Source organism: Lagopus muta, chromosome 1 (assembly GCF_023343835.1).
Source record: "Lagopus muta isolate bLagMut1 chromosome 1, bLagMut1 primary, whole genome shotgun sequence".
NCBI classification, from domain to species: Eukaryota; Metazoa; Chordata; class Aves; order Galliformes; family Phasianidae; genus Lagopus; species Lagopus muta.
The window spans coordinates 59,637,868-59,657,991 of NC_064433.1; the positions used below are offsets into that span (position 1 = coordinate 59,637,868).

Here is a 20,124-nt window from a genome sequence, read left to right on the forward strand (position 1 = left end):
GGTGAGGCATGCCAACGGTGAATGAAATTTCACCATGGAAAGCAAAAGAGAAAAAAGAGTTTCTGATTCAGTCAACTTCAAAATCATACTTCATTCACAGTAATGTCTTAAACTGTTACAGTTCCAAGCATGATGACTATAACTGAAAGAGGTTTGACAGAAGGAGGATATTTTTACTGTGTCAAGTGTCAGCCCCATGGATTTAATCAGAAGATCATTTAAGTCTCATTGCCTGTAATTTTCCAAGTGCAGTCAGAATCCTTATTTTGATGGATTTTTTTCTTACAGCAACATGAGAAAAAGACATTTCTTTAAATGGCTGTGGATTTAAACTGGCATTTAAACTATTTTAATTACTTGTGTCTAAACTTAGAACATGTATAGAATTTAATACTTTTTAAATCTTGCTGAAATTCTGAGATTTTCCATCGAGACAAAGCACATTTAATGGACTTTAAAAAAAAAAAAGGAAGAAATGAAACTGAAGAGCAAGCAATCCCACACTCTTTATTACATTTGCCTTTTTTTAGATTGACAAAATGAAAACAACACCCACATAAAATGTAATTGCCAAGATTATTTTATTTTATTTTATTTTATTTTATTTTATTTTATTTTATTTTATTTTATTTTATTTTATTTTATTTTATTTTATTTTATTTTATTTTATTTTATTTTATTTTATTTTATATTTTCTGTGAGCCACAGAAGGCAAAATCCATCATTCCCACCTCCTGGTCAGCTGCTCAGCCTTTTCAATTATTTCTTTTTCAGAGATGACTGCTATACCCATCTCTTCCCAGTAGAGGTGCCAGTGAGAAGAACTGGGCATCAGGGCCCTCGTGCTCAAGACTTACGCAAGGCTGAGTTTCAGGAGTACCAAGGAATGTGCTGGATCAGACACCTGGGAGGTGCTTCTCTACATAATTACCACAGTTTTCTAGTAGGAGACCGCTTCAGGCTCTCTGTGGCTCTGCACTGCGGGGCTTCAGGTCTCTTCTATAAAGATTTTGCTTAGTTAAGTAAGGGACAATATGTTTAAGGATAGTTGGTGAAACAAACTTGTGCAAGAGAGTCTACACGCAATGTTGCATTGAAACAACACATGTAGACCAGTGGGAGGTGGTTCCCAGTTGCAGCCTCAGCACTTTTGCAGCGGATCATTTGATAGGTAGAGGGCTGGGTGCAAGCCTGCGGCTGATGATGTCTGATGCTGCAAGTGGAATTCACCAAGAAGGCTGCAGGCTTACACCACAAGGAGTGATTTGTCACTGTGTTATTTTAGGTACGTGCTCATTAAGTTGCAACAAACATCAGGCTGGAGCAAGGTCTGCTGTCTACTCCTGAGTTTGTTGCTTATCCCACCTAAAGAGCTTGTAAAAACACAGCAGGCAAGGGAGGAAAGCAGACTTTTGCTTGAATGTACCTCCAGGAGGTAAGAGCAGCAGTGAAGATAGGGTGGCACAGGCCACGCTAGGTAACAGGGCCTTGGCTAAAAGTCCTTGCTGAGCTCTTCTACAGTGCCCTACTGCTCTTAATAGCATTCAGTTTTCATGGATGTGCCTGCTGATGCTGCAAATGAATCTTCATTCCATTACGAAGAGATGCACAAAAACCTGTAGTCGAGAGGTTAGTGAACTCGAATCCTTCTTGGTGTTAAAAAAGTTGATGGTCAACTTCTGGCACTGGTGGTGCAGTAAGGATGGAACAGATTGAGTTATAAGTTTATCAATTTTAATCGGGTCAGTCTTCACTGCTAATCAAATTATGCCATTTAACTCAGCATTGCTTTGAAAAGTAATTACTCAGTTGTGTCAGTGCATTTCGAGCGGACCAAAAAGAATATGTTAACTAACTCAAATCAACTTTTGCCATAAAGGTAGGACCGAGAAGGATTAAGCAATGCAGAAATCTTTGCTGGAGAGTTGTACAGCAAAGTACATTTTGTTCCTTTTGTGAAGACTGCATCATTATGTTGTTTGCTGTTACAAAGAGAAGCTGATGTACAGAAGACAACACTATTCCAGTTAATATGAAGTGTCGAATTGTGTAGATGAGGAGTGCAAGCACATGAGAACTGCTTGGCTTGGTCTCTTGCGGTTGGGGGCTGCTGAGGTCTGTAAGCAAGTAATCAGCAATGCAACGCACAACTTCCTCTAAATCGTTTTAAAATAACTTTTAAAAAGCATGTGAAGGGCCGGAATGCCTCCTGCGAATGTATCACTGACATGAATTCTGAATTACAGTTGGTTAAAAGGCAGGGTAGCAATTAATTCACGCTTCCTGCGGTACATTCCCAGTGACTTCTGACTGCTCACGTAAGATGGAAAGTGCTTGGGTTCGGTACGTTGCGATGAAAGAGGAACATGATATAAATAACCAGATGACTGGTGTGTGCCAGTGCCTCTTCAACCTGAAAAGTTCCCGATTTGTTTCAGCGCTCACGTGGGCTCTGCCGCACATCCCTTAACGCCGCGACGCTGCCAAAGTCAGATGGCAAGAGGGTAACGATCATTGTCAGGGCAAAGTCTGACAACACTGTTTCTTCCAAACAATCGGGAGCGCAGATTAGGGTAAGGTTTATTCGTATCTAAATACGAATACGTATCGAAATACGGCTGCGTGCCGCTGCGCCATAGCACCGGGGCCTGCACTTCCCACACTGCGCCTCGGCAGCGGCGGTCAGCGGAGCGCACCGCAAGCACCTCCGCGCGAAGGAGCGAGAGACGGGAGGCGGCCCTCGCACGGCAGAGGCCGCTCGTCCCTCGAGAACTACAACTCCCATGAGGCTCCGCGCGGGCGCGGGGCACGACGGGAGCCGCGGCTCCCCGAGTAAACGACGGCCAGGGAAGGGCTCGAGGGCGGGCGCGCGTGCGCGGAAGGAGGCGTGCCCGGCGGCTCCCCTCCCCCTCCCTGCTGTGTGTCGGTTTCGGGCGTCCGTCGCCATTTAGCGCAGAGACGGCCCCGAGGTGGCCGCAGCGCCTCCGCTCCCTCCTCCCCGCCGCGGCGCGGGGCGCCACTCGGACTCGCGCGGCCTCCGCTCCCGCTCCCCTGTGTGAGGCGGCGAGCGGCCCCCGGTGAGGAGAGGCGAGGCGGCGGGGGGCGGCAGCAGCGGCGGAGGCAGCGGCAACATCAGCAGCAGCAGGAGGAGGAGGAGGGTTTCCGGCTTCCCGCGAGGCGGCGGCGGCCGCTTCTACTGCTGAGAGAACGCGGCCCGGCCTCGCGCGGGCGGTGGCTGCCTGGCGGGAGGGGGAGGCCGCTGCCGCCATGGGCGCCCCTGCGAGGCGGGGCTGAGCCCCGCGGCCCCTTTCCCTGCCCTCGCGGCGGGTTGAAGGCTCCGGGCCCGCCCGCTGCGAGCGACTGAGCGCGGCGGCTACCGCCTCCGCGGCCTGCCCCCGCTTCGCCGCCCCTTCCCCTCCCCGTGGGCCTTCGCTCCGGGGGTTCCCGGGCCTGCCCCGGCCTTCTCTCGCCCGCCCTTCCCTCCTTTCCCCCCGCCCGGCCCCGCGCCCCTGCTCTCTCGCAGAGCTCCATGTCGGCCCCGCTGCCCGTTGCCCCGCTGCAGGATGGATGCAGACGCTGAGCGGGGAGCCGCCCCGCTGGCCCAGCCTCCCCAGCAGCCGCCTCCCAGCTCCGCCGCCGGGAGCCCTTGGGACCCTCCCGTCTCGCAGCTGCGGCCGCGGCCGGGAGCGCTCCCCGCGCAGTGAGCGGCCTCTCCCCTCGCCTCCCCCCGCCCCGCCTCGCCCCAGCAGCGCTTCCCCGGGCAGCGATGTCGGGGGGAGCAGCGGACGGCGGACCCCCGGCACCCCGTTTCCTGGCTCCCCCGCCGCCGCCCCCCAAGAACGGTTCCAGCTCGGACAGCTCCGTCGGGGAGAAGCTGGGAGCCGCCGAGCACGCGGCCTCTGGGACCGGCGGAGCGAGCGGCGGAGCGGGGAGCGGAGGCCGTAGCGAGGAGTACCGCCGCCGCCGCCACACCATGGACAAGGACAGCCGAGGGGCGGCAGCCACCGAGCACCGCTTCTTCCGCCGGAGCGTGATCTGCGACTCCAACGCCACGGCCTTGGAGCTGCCCAGCCTGCAGCCCGCCGCACCCTCGGCTCCCGTGTCGGGAGGCAGCGCCGCTCCCTTGGTCTCTCCTCCCGAGTGCGTCCGCACCACTTGCATCGCCGTTGGAGCCTCGCAGGCCCCCTCGCTGCTGCAGCAGCCTCCGCCGCCAGTCCCGCTCCCACTGGAAGGGCGCTCTGGCCAGGAGCCCCCTGCCACCAAGGATGCCGCCCCGCTACTGCCCAAAGAGGAGGAGGATGAGGCTGCCGCTCTGCCCCCCACCAGCGCCGCTGGCAGCACGTCGGCTGCCAGCCGGGAGTTCGAGGAGCGGAGGGCACAGCAGGAGGACATAGAGGAGCTGGAGACCAAGGCGGTGGGCATCTCCCCTGACGGCCGCTTCCTGAAGTTTGACATCGAGATTGGAAGAGGCTCTTTCAAAACTGTATATAAAGGACTGGATACTGATACCACTGTGGAAGTCGCCTGGTGCGAGCTGCAGGTAAAGCAAATAGAGATGGTGAATTAGCAGAGCACAGCCAGGCTCCTAGGTGCTTGGCTGCATGCTTGAGGGTGCTAAAACCCATCCATTCAAGGTCTACGTAGACAGGGAACTGCAGATCTTACTTGGGTCACCCCCTTTGGAGAAAAGTGCAGCCTTTCCTTGGAGTCTGAATTCTTTTTTTATCTTAAGAGAATCTACTACAGTTCTGTTTCTTGTGACATCTTGCATTTTATCACCATCAGAAGGTAACTTGGTGGTTTGTAGAAGCACTTGAAATGCAGTTCAGACAGGCCGAGGGAAAAACTCTGTCATAAATTAATGACAGCAGCTTTTCAAGCACCTAAAAACAAATTTTGTCTTAGAACAATATTAGAACGCAGTTTTCACAGATGCTTTGTGTGTTTGTGGCACTGGGTTGTTGTAGGCTTAGAATATACCCTAAGTCATTTAAAGCAGCATGCTGAGTTGTGTGAAGCTGTTTTTCATTCTGAGAGCTAGGATTCTTGCTTGATACAGGTACAAGGATGAAATTAATCACATCCTTTATGAAGCTTTGAAAAGCCTCATGCTTAACCTTTGCAGATGACTGGTGGATAAAACTAAAGTGAGAATAGGGCCACAGTTCTCCCAATCCTGATCTAATGATGGCAGAAACGCCCTTAGTTTATGCGAGTCAGAGCTTGTGTAACTGAGAGACAGGTTGCTGTGCAACAGCCTTACAAGAAGTGGGAAGAGCTGGGGTACCAGGAGCAAGTGTCTGATGTAGTATTTGGCTTTCAAAGCCTCAGTGTTAAATTAAAAAGATAGTGCTTACTTTTTAGTGTTGTTTCAGTACAGTCTGCAGAGGGATTCGTGTACTATGGCTTCATTATTCTGTGTGTTCTGATGCAATTTAGGGCAGACAAAAGAGCATTGGGTCAAAATCCCAGGAGCTTTGGAGGAGGATCAGAGCAGATAGCTCCCTGCAGTACTATAGGGGGACTTTGTTCTCCTCCAAAGCAATTTTTTTGTATCTCATCCTTCAACAGTACCTTTGTAGATTATGTTATTGCCCTTGCTCTATGCTTAGTGGCTGTGGAAGTAAGCTTCCAGTTTTCTGAGACCTTTAAGCAGGCACCCTTCCTACACGCTGTTCTTCCTGTGGCGGTCTTCTGAGCGTGAATTTTAACTAGTGTTGGGCCCTGCTTGAGTTTTTCATATGCAGTCTGAACTGAGATTAATCCTCTGAAAGGATATGACTTTCTATTTGAAATTTTAATCTTTGTAATTTTGGAGTTCCTTTAAGTTAACCTCTAAAATCTGTTTTAATCTTTACAGCGTACTTACTGATCAGAAACTAATGACAGCTTGGCATCAGTCACTTTCCAATAATACCACCTCTGTTGAACTGTCAAAGTCATCTTCCATACTGTGTGAACAAATGGTCCAAAGAAGCACCTTTGAAGCAATGTAATAAAAAAGCTCATTTATGAAGAGTATGTTGCTGAGCTTTCAGCTGTTTGAAGAATTTCATGAGTAGTTTCTAAAATGACAGACTGCAAATATTGGTTGGGGGGAAAATGTTGGATGCTCTCCTTGAGGGCTGCATATACTGAAGGAGTACCCTACAAGTGAAATTATTTGAAAGGCTGTAGCTTTCCTCTCATAAGGAGGCTGCATGCAAAATGATGCTTTTAAAGCATAAACATAATTTTTGTAGCTTTTAGAAGTGTTTCTTGAAGGAGCTACTCTGTATGGTTAAGGATATTGAGATAAGGTCTTGTTTTATTACGTCTAGAAATAAAAGGAGGAACTTGGGAGCTATTGCTATGATGGCTACATGCTCCTCTTTATCTAGGAAAACATAAATGTTGACAGGACAATGAAATTCTTTATGCGTGTTTTCTGTCAACGTCTGAATTCATGAAATGGTCAAAATTAAAATGTCATCTTGGTTTTCTTGTTTGATGTGTCTTGAAGATTTACTAGTCTTCAAAGCACCCTTATTTTATGGAAATGTGAGTCAATTTCTTCCATGCTATATTATAGCAACCTGAACTAACTTGTGCTTGTTTTTAATTCCCTTGACATATCGTAGACATCCAAGGTGTCCCACCTCTCCAGAGTCTTCTATAGTTCCACTGTAGTGCTGCCAGAATGAGACCGTGCAGGTTCAGTTGTTCATCTCTGCGCTTGTCCAGAGCTGATGAAGATGTATCACAACTCTTTGGAATTACTTTCTCTTGGACTTTTGTAGCATGCTTTCACTGCTTCAGTTTCTTAAAGTTCTGCTTGGAAGAAAGGAATATGCTGGCTGCTTTCAGTTCAGCTGAATTAACGTTTAAATGTTGGAGCAAATGTCGTAGCAGGAATTGTGTGAATCAAAGACAGTGTGGAGGAATGTGTAATAGTTGCATTGTCCATCGTTGTAAAGTCACTCTGCCAGAGGCTGTCTAATTTTTATGTCCTCTGTAGAGACAAAAGGGTGACTGGGAATATCAGTTTCTTCTCAAGAGGAGTGTAGTTGCTGTTTTATCCAATACAGCTCGGGTTCCCATGGTGCTGATGATTCCTTGGAATGTGGTGTTCAGTGTCCTTAGGAAGGCTTTCCTACAGCATTGTAATTCCTTACGCTTGATGTGCTGAATTGTGGTGGAAATAGGAGAAAGTCATGACGTTCTGTGGATAACTTACTGCTGTGAGAACCTCCAACAGAAGAGGTCCTGGCCCAGACTTCTTAAGTTTTCTTAATCTGAAGATGATGGAAAGGTGTGATTAGAAGGAATTGAGTATTTTGAGGTTATTGATGGATAGCTAACAAAAGTCTGAGGAGGGCATGGCTGATAGACAATCCTAGCTTAACTTGTTCCTACAAACAGGCTACGAACTGTAACTGAACCTAGTTTAAATATTGGATGCAGGTATTTAAATGTGAAATACCTGCCCTTCTGGGAGCACGGGGGAGCTAGGAAGAGCTCAGCAGCAGCTGCTTAGAGCCACTGCTCAGCTTCACTTACTGCAAGGACATTGTTCAATGGTAACCTTCGAATACTTTTATTCCCATTGTGTAGGTTCATCTTGGCTCTAGTTATTCTGAGTCAAGTGTGCCTCCTACTGTTGCCATAAGCACATCTCATAAATTTAGTGAAGTAGTAGTTAGGGTTACTGCTTTAATGATATTGAAGAAGTTAGAAGTTAGCAGGAGCGGTTACTGCTGCTGTTTGCTATTGTAATTTAAAATGTCTCTTCCTGTACAACCGTGTTACTGTTGAGACTTTTGTAAGTAACATTGGAGTGATGAGTCTTTTGTCACCTCTTTGTACAGCTCAGGTAACTTTGTGGCAATAATGTGACACCTCTTCCTGTTAGGCCTCTTACATCTGATAAAGTTAATGCCAAAGGTAGTAAGAGTCACATAGTTGATTATGAAAGCTAAATCTTGGGGACGATGTGTCACCCTCTGAGTCCTTGTTTCAGTTTGAGTCAGTTTTAAACAAGATGCTTGTTAACCTCTGGTCTACTGAACAATGCAGGCTGGTGTAGTCTACACAATTTTGCGTGGAATTATTGCCATGGATTCTGTTGTTCAAATAAGTAACTTTTGAAGTATGGAAGGATGATTGAGCTGTTTTGAGCTGTGTATTTGTTGAGGATTTTGAGGTCTGCCTTCTTTCATTTGGTAGCATTTTTTATTTTTTTATTTTTTTATTTTTTTATTTTTTACAGTTTCTAAATCATTCTTCCTTTAACTACAATGATATTTACGTTAGCTGAAAATGCTTTGCTAGTAAACCACAAGCATGGGGGAACTGTATACCACATGCCTAGTATGTGCTGTATCAGTCCTTTACCTTCTATTTCCTTTCCAGAAAGGACAGGGCAGTCAGTTGTCAGTTACAGTTCATGAACACATCTTGCTGATGTGTCACTGCCTTTCTTACTCTACTCTCAGTGCAGTGCTGGTGTTATTGCTGTGTACAGTGTGTGAGCTGCTGAGGGAGAAGGAGGCTGGGTGCTGTCTCCTAAGCAAGACAAAGCTTCTGAAGTTAAGCTGTGAGTTTAAAAGGCAAGCTGTGCAAGAACATGCTGTGCTAGCTACTACTTGGAAGGGGGGCTGAATGCAAACTTGGTTACCTCAAGTTATGACTCCTGTAGGTAATCCAGGGTAGGTTACATAAAAGCTCTTCTGTTGTAGACTGTAAATTATACATCAAGTGTAGTGTATGAGATGCTGCAGCTTACCCATGGAGTTTTCCATAGCAGCTATGAAAAGCAGTTGAAAGCAAACAATAGGTGAATGTCAGCTATGGGATTCCATAGTGCAATGAAATGATAATGCATCTGGTCATCAGGTTTTTTTTTTTTTTGTTTTTTTTTTTACAGGACATAGTGATAAGCTGAATAGTATTTCCATGGGTCAGATTTCTATTTCTTACTGTAAAAGTTATCTGAGCAACTTCCTGTCTTCTGAGTTTTTAGCTGGGAGGTACGTCTTTGCCTTTATTGACACTTCAGTTTTAATTCTACCTGTCTTTGTATCTTAGCTGAAACTCAATTTAATACTGAGCTTTAGTTGCACAGACAACAGTGGGATGTAGCTTCTGTGCTCTGGAGGTTATGCTCTGCTGCAGGCACACCACAATCATCAGCCTACTGAAGCCAAAGTACAACTCTTAAAAATCTCTCAGCTTTCTGTACTAGCTGAGCTGGGAATGTTTCAGAAGTTGCTTGTTCAACTCTGACAACCAAAAAAGGTCTTGTATCACATAGCTGTGGCATCCTGTAGTCTTCTTCTTCTTTTTTTTTTTTTAAAAAGCTGTTTGCATTTTGCTTGCTGAGAGACTTGACTGCGGAGATACTGGCTATGATGTGCAATCTCCTTATATCCACATTAAAACAAAATGGAAAACCAGATGAAAACTTACGTGCAGCAAGAGGAAGCTGAGGGGTATGAACTTAGAATTTGCCTGACTGTTAACATGCTACTGGAAAACCATTATATTCTGCTAGTTCAGGGGAATGTTCAGTCACATCCTGAAATAAATATAGACTCTTAATTGTAACTGTGCTCTAAATTCTGCATATTTTTTTAAGGCTGTTGCAGTTCTAGATCCAAATTGAATCTAATTCGTTGTGGTGGCGCCCATTGTCTACCTTGTACTTCTGATCAGTGTTTAAAATAATGGTCTGTGAGCATAACTTTGTTATTACAACAGCTGTGATGTCAGTATGTGTCTCCATCTTATTACTTGTCCTGGTAGATTCAAGGTTATAGCAAATCCTCATAAATGAAGGTATATAACAGTGTCTGTTATTGGGTCTTCATTGGCTTTCTATCTGTTCTGAACTCTACAAAGTCCAAAATACTGAAGACCAACAGGTGTAAATCCGTAATTGTATGACACCTTCAGATCACGCTGGTCCTCTTTAAGTGTGCTCATATATGGAGCTTGACATTTTTGGAGCCAAGTCTAAGCTTACTTTTAGTTGCTTTTCTATATCATGCCACAACACAGTTACTGGTACTTACTGGCTTCAAGTCTCAGGTTTGAGAACTCCATGGCTGAAGAACAAAACCTAGCCATACTCCTGAGTGTTTGTGCTGTAATTGATACAATTGACAACTTGATAAATGACATGGGAAAAGAGCCAGACTAATTACCTGCAGAAGTATAAACAGTGGTCTGACTCCTTCAGACTTTTACAGAGGTGACCCTGAAACGGAGAGGGGATCTTTAAAGTACATTCTGGAGTTGCAGCTGTTAGGAGACCTCTACTTGGGAAAATAATATTACCTCAAAGGGATGTCACGTCTAGGGATGGCTGTGGCTCGCTTTATAACTGGCTGCTTGTGAGACAGTGAATATAACGAGATGAGTCTGTTTTGAAGATGCAGTGTTTCTTATGGAAATAAATATGTTAGTTCAGGTGGGTTGGAGAATTGAAGAATCAAATCTCTTAAATTAGATTTGTTTTGGGTTTCTGTGGCTTAAAATAAAAACTCTTAGCTCTGTAACTAAATTTTTGAGGGCAAAAGGGAAAACATCTTTCTTTAGAAGGGAACCTGGTAAAAGTCTCTGGAGGCATCCTGTGCAGGGTCCTTAGAGGGCTGTCTACCAGGGTAATACGTATAATAGCAAGAGATCTGTGGTTGTCTGTATGGATGCAGTGCTTGGTGTAGTTTCAGTGCCTTTGGGTTAGTAACTTCCCTCAAGGCCACGTTGTCCTCTTCCTTAATTTTTTTGTGTTTAATTTCATGCCAGCAGCTTGTTAAACAGCACAGTTTCAACTGTGTGCAGAGAACCCAGGTTCTCCATACAGTATGCGACAAAGTCTGTGCTAAGCAGTGGCGGCCTTGGTGCTTCCTGTCATGAATGTCTTCAGAAACTTTCACTTCCTGTCAAGTCCAGCAACTTCTTTTTGAGATCTCTAACTGCCTCTCCCAGATTACGGTTGGGTTGAATGAAAAGCTGAGTATTTTTCCGTGCCGGCCTTCAGGTTCATGTTTTCAAGCTTGTCTTGATCTTGAGAGCTGGGAACTTCTGAAAAAATACAAACGCAGTCATAATGGCTGTAACGTTTGGGCTTTAAGAGAAATACTGAATGCCATGCAAGTTTGCAGCTGGGCATAAGAGTTTCTCTTGGCAGAGCGTGTGTTTTGTAATAGCAGATGGTACCAAGTTGCTATTTTTGACTCTTAAACTTTAAATATTGATTCCACGGTTTTAGCTTGATCATGTGCCCGTACAATGGCTGGAAGAACATTCTCCCTGTGTACTGGATGCACAATTTCTATTATATTTCTATTGCAGCAATTATAGTGCAAAAAAAAAAGAAAAAAGTCGAGGGCTTTTGTTTAAATTGAGACATCGACAAGCCTTCAAATACACTGTTAAAATTCTTCTCCTGACCAGTGGGACCCAACTTCTTGTATGGGCCTTAAAAGTGCTGTTATGGAGGTTCTCTGTAGTCCCTAGGATTTTCTTCAAGCTCCTTTTGGGATAATATCAACTCTGTACTGAACTTAAACAATATTTGAATGTTCATGGATGATGTTCTACAGATATCCTTCTTCCTACCTTCTATCCAACTTCCTCAATGCATGTAGAAATTGTTGAAGATTTGGTAATTTAGAACCTGCATTTTTTTAATGCATGGTTTTCTTACCCTCAGTGTTCCCTTTATGAGAGCCCGAGTAGGCGAAGGGGTGACGAGGATTGAATCCATGGCATCAGGCAATAAGCTCTTGTGGTCATCTTTGAAAAATGGAGCTTACATGCTTCTGGTTTATGGCTTCAACCTGCAGATTACTCCTTAATTCCTATTTGCGAAGGGTAAATGTGTTAATAATGTTCTGTGCTATGTGATGCTATCCTCTTAGTCCAAAAGGAGATTCTTGCAGCAACATCATTACAGATACTGGTAAATGTTTTTTTTTCTAATAATCTAGAGTAGAATGGGATGTGATACAGTGACCAGGAGAACTCAGACTCGGTTCTCAGATGCACTTCTGAACTTATCTCACTCATCACTTCCCTGTGATGTGCACTGTACTTATTTAGATAAAGCGCTTCCAGGTTTGCCTGAGTAATTCCCAGCAGTAGTGTTTTACTTTGCTTGAATCCCAGGCAACTTAACATAGTTACTTTTGGCAAAGGATGTTTCAACATGCTAAAAAATACATTTGTGTTGGTATTTTCTTTGTCTTCCAGAAGCTGTTTAAGTATTAATGTCCACCTAAAGCAATAAGTGCTCTTCACAAGCATAATGCATCATAAATCACTCAGACAGAGTAACTTAATCACCTTTTGATTTATTGTTTTGGGCCTAAGTAGAATCTTTGGGACTGCTACCTCCTTGCTTATTCAGAGCTTAGAAATCTTCCAAAAAGTTTGTACGTGCTTGATGGCCACCTATTCTGTAGGTGAAATATTTGTGAGCTGTTACGTGCTAAGTCGATGACTCTGGGCATAGTTATTTGCCCAGATCTGTGTATTTTAATGTAGGGATGCAGTTTCTTTTTGTAGTCAGTGTAACCAAGAATGTGGGACTGAAATCACCTAATCTATTGGTAGTATTCTGGGCAGCAGTTCTCTGATATATCTGTTTTCTGGGCAAGGTTGTTACGGTGGTTTTGTCGTCTTATTTCTGCAGCTGTTGGCAGGATTTCCCCCAGTATCTTACTGGTAAGATTAAAACAAAGGGGGAAGCCTTTGGGGATGTGGATGCTGTGTTTTGAGCCATATTCCAGAACAGTTTGGATCTTGTTACCTCTTATTAATAAGTGTCACGAATAGAAACTTCGGTATGGCTAGCTAGCGCACCTCTTACTTGGTTTTTAGGACAGCAGGAAGTGTTAAAAACAAACCCTGTTAGGCTCCTTGTATGAGGGAGAAGTTTCGTCTTTCTGTTGAGCTGTCCTGGATCATTTATTTCATCTGAATGGTTTCAACCATTCCTGACTCTGTGGTGTCAGTGAAGGCAGTGAGTTCTGATGGCAGATTTGGAGCTACTGAGAGAAAGTAAGCAACCACAAATGGGAGAGCTCATTGAAGCTATGGTTCAATGTCATTTTTTAACCACCATTTGGAACGAAAAAAAGAATAGGAATACTGATCTCTATTGTGATTTGGGTCAAGTTGAAAGAGCTATGTAGGAGTTCTTGGCTAAACTGAAGGTCGTACAAAGTGATACTAGCAATTAGGTACATTTTAACTGGTTTGGCTGTTTGATACAGTCTCATGATGGTTCAAGTCTGTCCAACTGCTGGTGTTACCCAGTTTTCTTGGATATATTCTTTTAGAGTGCCCATGTGACCTGTTTCTGCTTTACTGACTCTTGCTGGCAAGTTTATGACCCCAGTATGAATGTATTTTGACTGCTATGGAAACAGCTTCTATCCTGGCAAAGGTTAATGACATACAAACAATATAACCCACAAATATTTCTATTAAAAGCTTTAGCAATCCAGGCTGATTATCTGAAGGATCTGCAAATCTGTATGCACTTATGTAATATGCATCTGTTAATGGCAATTTCTGAACTGTTAGCAGGTTTTGCTGAGATGTTGCAAAATGTTATCACGTCTGTTTTTAAAATCTGCTCCTTTATCTTACTCTTACAGATATTTTCCAACATTAAGCTATTTTTGATTTCAGTCTGTCTTTATTCAGCTGCTTACGCTATACTTTATTCAGGGAATATAAGTTGTGTATTTCAAGTTGTGTGTAAAAAAAGGCAAGATGATAACTTGATGTGCTCTGTTATGCTGTAACTGCTTTGGACTCAGAGCCTTTGAGTTCAATAAAAGTAATGGTAAGGAAGACTAAGTTTTAGAGAAGAATTTTAGAGTTCTTGAAAAACAGTGTATTTAGGCAAGTGTCTTAGAGTAAGGAATATTGTCTGAAAGGATTGAATTATTTTTGTAATATCTGTGGGTGTAGACCAGTAGAGACGGTATGTAGAATGTTCTTTCAGGGCATCATCTTAATTTGCATTTGCCCTGGTTTGGGGCCTAGTGAGTTGTTACGTTTGCCAGGAGCAATGTGCTGAAAATGGAGAAACTGTAGAAATGTGTGATACAGGAAGACTCAAAGTTCACTGTTTGCATGGTTCTTCTGTGGTTTCCGTACTTCCTTTGCATGCAGCTAGAGCTTCTTGACTGCAGATAGGCAGCATGCATTTCAGATTGTCTGCAAAGGGGGGGGAAAAACAAAAACAAAGAAAACCCTACGCATGGCACTTGAATTTGATTTTTGTTGCCTGTTGGTGGCAACCATGAATCACTACAGGCGATGGCATGATTTCTCATGCTCTTCTTATTATGTGAGCCTATTTAAGAGGTTCAGTATTTTGGGGATCATAGAGAAAGGAGGGGAAAGAAAGTGAAGAGGCTCTGAGTTATTGCTGAAGGCTTAAATGCTACAGTACATTAATAGGCTGCACGTGCACAGTGTATACCCCAAGATCTGCCTATAAATAGTCAGATATTCCTCTAGGAAAACGTGTTTTATTTTCCTACATTCTTCTTCAGTTTTGTAGACTACATGCTTGGATCTTCTGAATTTTAGGTTGCTGATAAACTGGTTCAAAAGAATCTGTAGGAACTGCTAGCCCTTTCTTAGATGGATGCCAACACAAGTGATAACAGTAGTTGTCTCAGAAGGGTGAAGCAAGGAAATGGTCCAGCTGCTTTTGATTACGATGGGGTAAACAGAGAGAGTTTGCCCCAATCCATTCTGTGAGAGCAGCTAGCTGTACTTTGAACATCACCGAAATACCTCCAAGTTCTTGTGGTAGCCTCCATTATTTACTCCATTATTCCATTGCTGCAAGTTGCCGTTTTGCACACCAAATTGTCTAACTGAAGGTTTGCTTTGCTAGACTTCTGTAGTGGTTTGACCTCTGTCAAAAAAACAGTTGTGGCTTCCAATGTGGCGGCTTTTAAGATGGTTTTGAATTCAGAAATAATGCTTGCATTCTGTGATTTTACTTTTGTATCGCATCCAAAAGCATATGTTGCTCGAATTCTGATCCTTAACTCTTTTTGCAGCAACCCACGTGGTTTGGTAAACTTATAAAATTTGAAGGGGTGCAACTAATCCATGTAAAATCATTGATAATTACTAGGTAATGGCACAACTGATATGCATGTTAACAAGAGCGTGGGTGAGTGCAGCTAGAAGCTGCAGACTGTAAGCATAGTGATGTTTTAAGTATGTTTTGTCACTTCAGGAGTATGAAATCTGAGGAAGTTGGCACTGGAGTTTAGAATGGAAAGAATGAGTTAGTTGACGATATACAAAAGTATTTTCCATTTGACTTTTCTCCTTATCTTCTCTGGCAATATTATGCACGGAAATGGCTTCTTTTTTTCTTGTTCCTGTGTGTAGGAATGGTAATTGTTCTTGCTGCTTACCTGTTCAGGAAGTATTCTTATTCCCCTCTCCTACCTCTCCACCCTCCAAACAAAACACTGTATCAGTCATTGCCAATGACACTTTTGCTCTGTTTCCTAGCTTCAGCTTTCCTGCATTGTCCTGTGATCCCTGGATAAGCCATCTGGCAAAACATGGTTTTGTTTTTTTTTTTTAATTTCCTTTGCACTCTGGGATGAAGTGGATTTTGTACCTGTCTGTGTTTGGGCTACTACATATATACTTTACTTTATACTACATAATCAAGAATGATGAGCAGAATTGAATCCTGCACCTAAATTTCGACTGCTGGAGTTGCCTTCTTCCAAATGTAGACTTTTCCAGCTGGTAAATCAATCTTGTCCATGGAAATGTGCTTATGATTCTCTTGGGCATTTGCCTTCCACTCTTGCCTTCTCCCTTCTCAAGCCAAATCTCTTTCCAGGAAGGGGGGAAAAAAGTCCATGCACTAGATCGAGCTTCAGCTGGATAGGGTGTCTTATTTCAGATACACTTTCTGCTCCTTCTCAGATGACCAAAACATAAGCGACAGCTGAGTTGTCTGTTTGTGTTGTGGGTCAAGGGCAGTCCAGCTCAGCAGTTTCCCTTTCCTCTTCCCCAAGTTTTGTTTGGAAGTGGCAGTTCTATATAGTCATCCTTCTGTCATGAAGACCAGATGGAAATACGTCAGTTGTTTCGTGTATAAATACTCAGTCCAACAGCTGTGAGTTTATCAGGAGTCATGGAGATCAAATTTGGTGACCAAACTGTAAGTTTAGAGGTCTGTAAGCATTACTCCAACTTGAAATAAATAAAGCTTAACTGTGAATCTCCTAGGAACAATTTTAGCACTAGACTCACTAAAAGGAGACGTGAAGTTGAACCATCTGAGTGAATTTCTTTTTCAGACAGAGTTGAAAACTTTTTCTCAAGTATTATATAAGTCCTTGTGTAGTAATGATTTCAGCCACTGATGCTGGGTTTAGGAAATGCACCAGCAAAAGTAGTTAAAAGAATTTCTGTGAAATCTAAGTGTCTCCTTTCCTTTAGTATTGTTGTTAGTTTAAAACATCCAGTCTCTGGTCCTGTGCTCTTGTCTGTTATTTCATGCTGTGTTTTGGTCTGGATGTCCAGCAAAAACTGAGATACTTGATGTGGTCCCAGCTAACAATGAATCAAGTGTAACAAGATTCGTAATAAATCTAGTGGATGCTGATAATTAAGGGAGGTTAACTTGACTTTGCAAATTGTAAAGAGTTTTTACTGCCATCCATGTGTGAATGAACCTTGATTTATTTCAGTAATATTGAGAAAGGGGAGATGGAAGCCTGCCAACGGCCATTGGCTGCGTGGCTGCAAAATGCAGTGTGTTGCATGGGCTACTGAGCACAATGTGAAACAAAGTGCCATGGAAAAAAAAAACCAACAAAACAATTTGAGTGCTAAGTACACGGCTGAAAAAAGCGCTTTAATAGGAGAATAGGCATAATCATTAACTTAAAATAGCTTCTCTGCAGCAAATTTCTGTAAATCGAGATTGTAGCTCTTTAGTCAAGGCTGCAGTGTATATGAATGGAACTGAATTAGAAACGAAACTTTGCAATAACTACAGGTTTATACTAATAACATGGAAAGCAACCGTTTATTAGTTGAACTACTTGCTGCTCAAGCCTTCAGAGGAATTACTCAGTGCTTCAGAGAGATGCTTAAGGAATTCTGAAATTTCTATAGTTAATACTTTTGTAAAATGGAAAGATAAATATCAGTGACCCTGCTGTTAGCTCCTGGTGGTTGTTTGCAGGCCTCAAAAACAAACAGTAAACACAACAGAAGACAACAATACTCCAAGACAACCCCAACCAGACCAAACCAATCCAAAATGTTGTTGAGTTGCTTTGTCTGCGTAGTTCTCTCTTGCATTAATGGTGTGTTTTCAGAAGCAGTTTTCTGATGGCTTGTGGAACTCAATAATGCAATGTCTGTGTGATGGGAGCTCTTGAAGCCAGTAGGAAATGTCTTCTGCAGCACTAAAGATTTGGGGATCAAACAGAGCCTGGGAGGCCAAAGCTGTTCTACGCTCCTTTAATGAGTGTTTTGGCCTTTGAATTGGAAGTGTTCATCAGTAAAAACCTGTGTTGTTGAATCTACGTGGCTGGTGTTGCTGATGGAAACAGTGTTTTTTTGCTGTCACACTGATGGCGTTTATGGGCATACTAAAAGATGATTATATTTAAAGATGTGAGCAACTTCCGTAAGCTTCATAATCATGAATGGACTTTAGTTCATGCTGTTTTCTGTATTTGTATAAGTTAAGATTTCTGGGATAAGGAATTCTGATAAGTGTGTGTTTTTTCAGCAGTGTATGATCTTTTTGCTTTGTTGTCAAAGAACAAGAAATCCTTTGACTCGAACCTCATCTGAGCAGCCATCTTCTAGTGCCAGGTTTACAGTTTGAGCATCTGGGAACCATCAATGCATGCTATGGAGATAGCAAGGATAGCTGTTAGCCTTGTCTGGCTCTCTGGCTTTTGAACAGAGGTTGCAAAAGAGAAGTAGTTAGGGGGAGTTCTTTAGATGGAGTGACATGAAGAGACCGTGCGTACTTGTGCAGCCCCTCTGGGTGTTGCTGACAGGACTCCCACCACAACGATTTAGTGTTGAATATTCAGAGCAAGACTTGGTGACTATTCCAAAAATGGTAGTTGAAAGAATTAGTAAGCTGTGTGTAGTTGAAACTGTATTACCATCAGCTTGCATAGAGTGCAAATCAATGCTTATTTTGCTGCTTCTAAAAATATGAAAGCTGTTTAATTGTCTTTGTGTTTATGATGAGCTGGATTCCTCCAGTAAAGCCTCTGATCTTAGTCTAGGGACCACACGTATCTCATTGCACAGGAGTCCTGTCCTCGTCAGTCATTGGAAATACTCTTGAAATATTGTTTTTCTAATGATGTAAAACTGTTTGGTTTTACCCAGGCTGTAGCGAAATGAAAAGTGTCTCTGTGTGAGATCCCAGAACTGAGAAACCAGTTGCATATACTTGCTGTAATATTCTATTAGTGCAGTGCGTGTGATGCATGTGCTTAACATGAATGTCAATCAGGTCTTTTTTCCTCTAACAGCATGAATGCAGCTCACTCATCCAGTTTTAGAAGCTGCTACTTGAACTCCTTGGTTACTGTGCTTTTTTGGACTGCAAAAAGCAGTCAAGCAGATTTGAGAAGTGAGCGGTGTAGCAAAAATGCCTATAACTTTCCTGGAGTTTGGATTTGAAATGGTCTGTAATTTTGCAAGCTGACTTTAGAAGAGACATGTTGCTAATGTTTTATATTTATGTAATGGTTGTTAGCTGTTCAATTTTTATTACCAGCTCGTGGGCATGATACATTGGTAAGCACCACTTGCTTCTGTTTGCCCAACTGGTGTACCTTAACCACGTGGGCTCTGAATTTTCAAGCTGAGTGTCTTGTTTCAAGCTTAGTTGTTTTAAGAAGTGTCAGACAAGTGGTGGAAATACTGCTCTTTTACTTCCATTTCTTTCTTAAGCTTTGGTAGTTCAGAATGGCTGAGCAGAGTCCTAAAAGCAGTGCCAAGACATGCAAGTTGCCTTTTTGCTGAGACCTGAGCCCCTGTCTTTATTCAAACTCTGAAGCCTTGATCCGTGTCTACATGGGGAGTACATGTTAGTGTCCGTATGATGCCTTCTGAAAGAGTTTCACTTACATAATGCAAAGTGAGGTGGTAAAAGAGAATTATTTTTGTGTAGCATGTGCAAGTCAAACTCTCAGTATGGGAAATGCAGTATAGAAGGCTATAGAACATAATTCAGTTCCTGTGTTTGTATTGCAGATGTTTAAGCTATTAAAGTTTGATATAGTCAGAAAAGGCATCCTCCATCAGTGCGTTAGTTTCTCTGAGGAATAAGGACTGAATTTCTCAAGCAGAAAATCTTTTAAGGAACAGCAGCCTCTATTTCTGCAGAAGCAGCAGTCTTTGCAGCTATTAGCCGTACTGTTTAAATGATAGACCTAGCTTTGGTTCTGGTGTGTTGTCACAGATGTCTGCATCAGACCTTCTACAAGATACTGCTCAAGTAGCTTTAATTATAGCAAATTCAAATCTTGCCAAGTCATTTTCTTAGTAGTTCTAAAGCAGATGCTCAAAATCCATCTGCTTTCCCACAAGCTTGAGAGAATGATGTTATTGGATAAGATGGAATATCTGTTTTTAAAATAAATTCAGTGATTAGAATTTTTATCCTTTTCGGTTGAATGTATTTGTAAAATTAGCAAGTTTGTTTGCAGCTGAGCCTTTCAAATACCTTTTGAATCTTTCAAATTAAACTGAAATAGATGATTCAGGTTTTAATTGAAATCGAGCTGCTAGCAAGCAGTGCTTCTGTATAAGCTGCAGGTTTGTAGAGATGTTCTGATTTCTCTGTAGTGACAGCCATTGTGATTGCGCAGAGGAAAAATAGTCTAAAAAATGTATGTAAATGAGACAAGTGCAAGAAATCTAAACAGTCTAAACATAGCTGTAATAACAACTTGACTGCTTTTAATTTTGCTCTAGTGTTTAGAATCTAGCACACTGTATAGAAATTCCTTTTTAATTAGCTCAGAGTCAGGTCTGTGCTACGTCTAATGCTGTTTGACTCTCTTGGGAAGTGGATTCTGAAAGGTGCTT

At 42.9% G+C, this 20,124-nt stretch overlaps 2 protein-coding genes across 8 annotated transcripts in view; one reads left to right on the forward strand and one right to left on the reverse strand.

Moving 5' to 3' along the window:
* The window catches only part of NINJ2 (ninjurin 2), a 512,961-nt gene that overhangs the window by 72,822 nt on the left and 420,015 nt on the right, over window positions 1-20,124 (reverse strand). The gene's annotated exons all lie outside the window — the stretch shown is intronic.
* Window positions 2,926-20,124, forward strand: part of WNK1 (WNK lysine deficient protein kinase 1) — a 99,615-nt gene continuing 82,416 nt past the window's right edge. For 5 of the 7 annotated variants that reach the window (XM_048942915.1, XM_048942891.1, XM_048942902.1 and 2 more), the window contains exon 1: window positions 2,926-4,540. In XM_048942915.1, coding sequence (XP_048798872.1) covers window positions 3,767-4,540 — 774 coding nt within the window. In that variant the 5' untranslated portion in view covers window positions 2,926-3,766. The remainder of the gene's footprint in view (window positions 4,541-20,124) is intronic. The other 2 variants (XM_048942939.1, XM_048942930.1) reach the window with 1 other exon arrangement.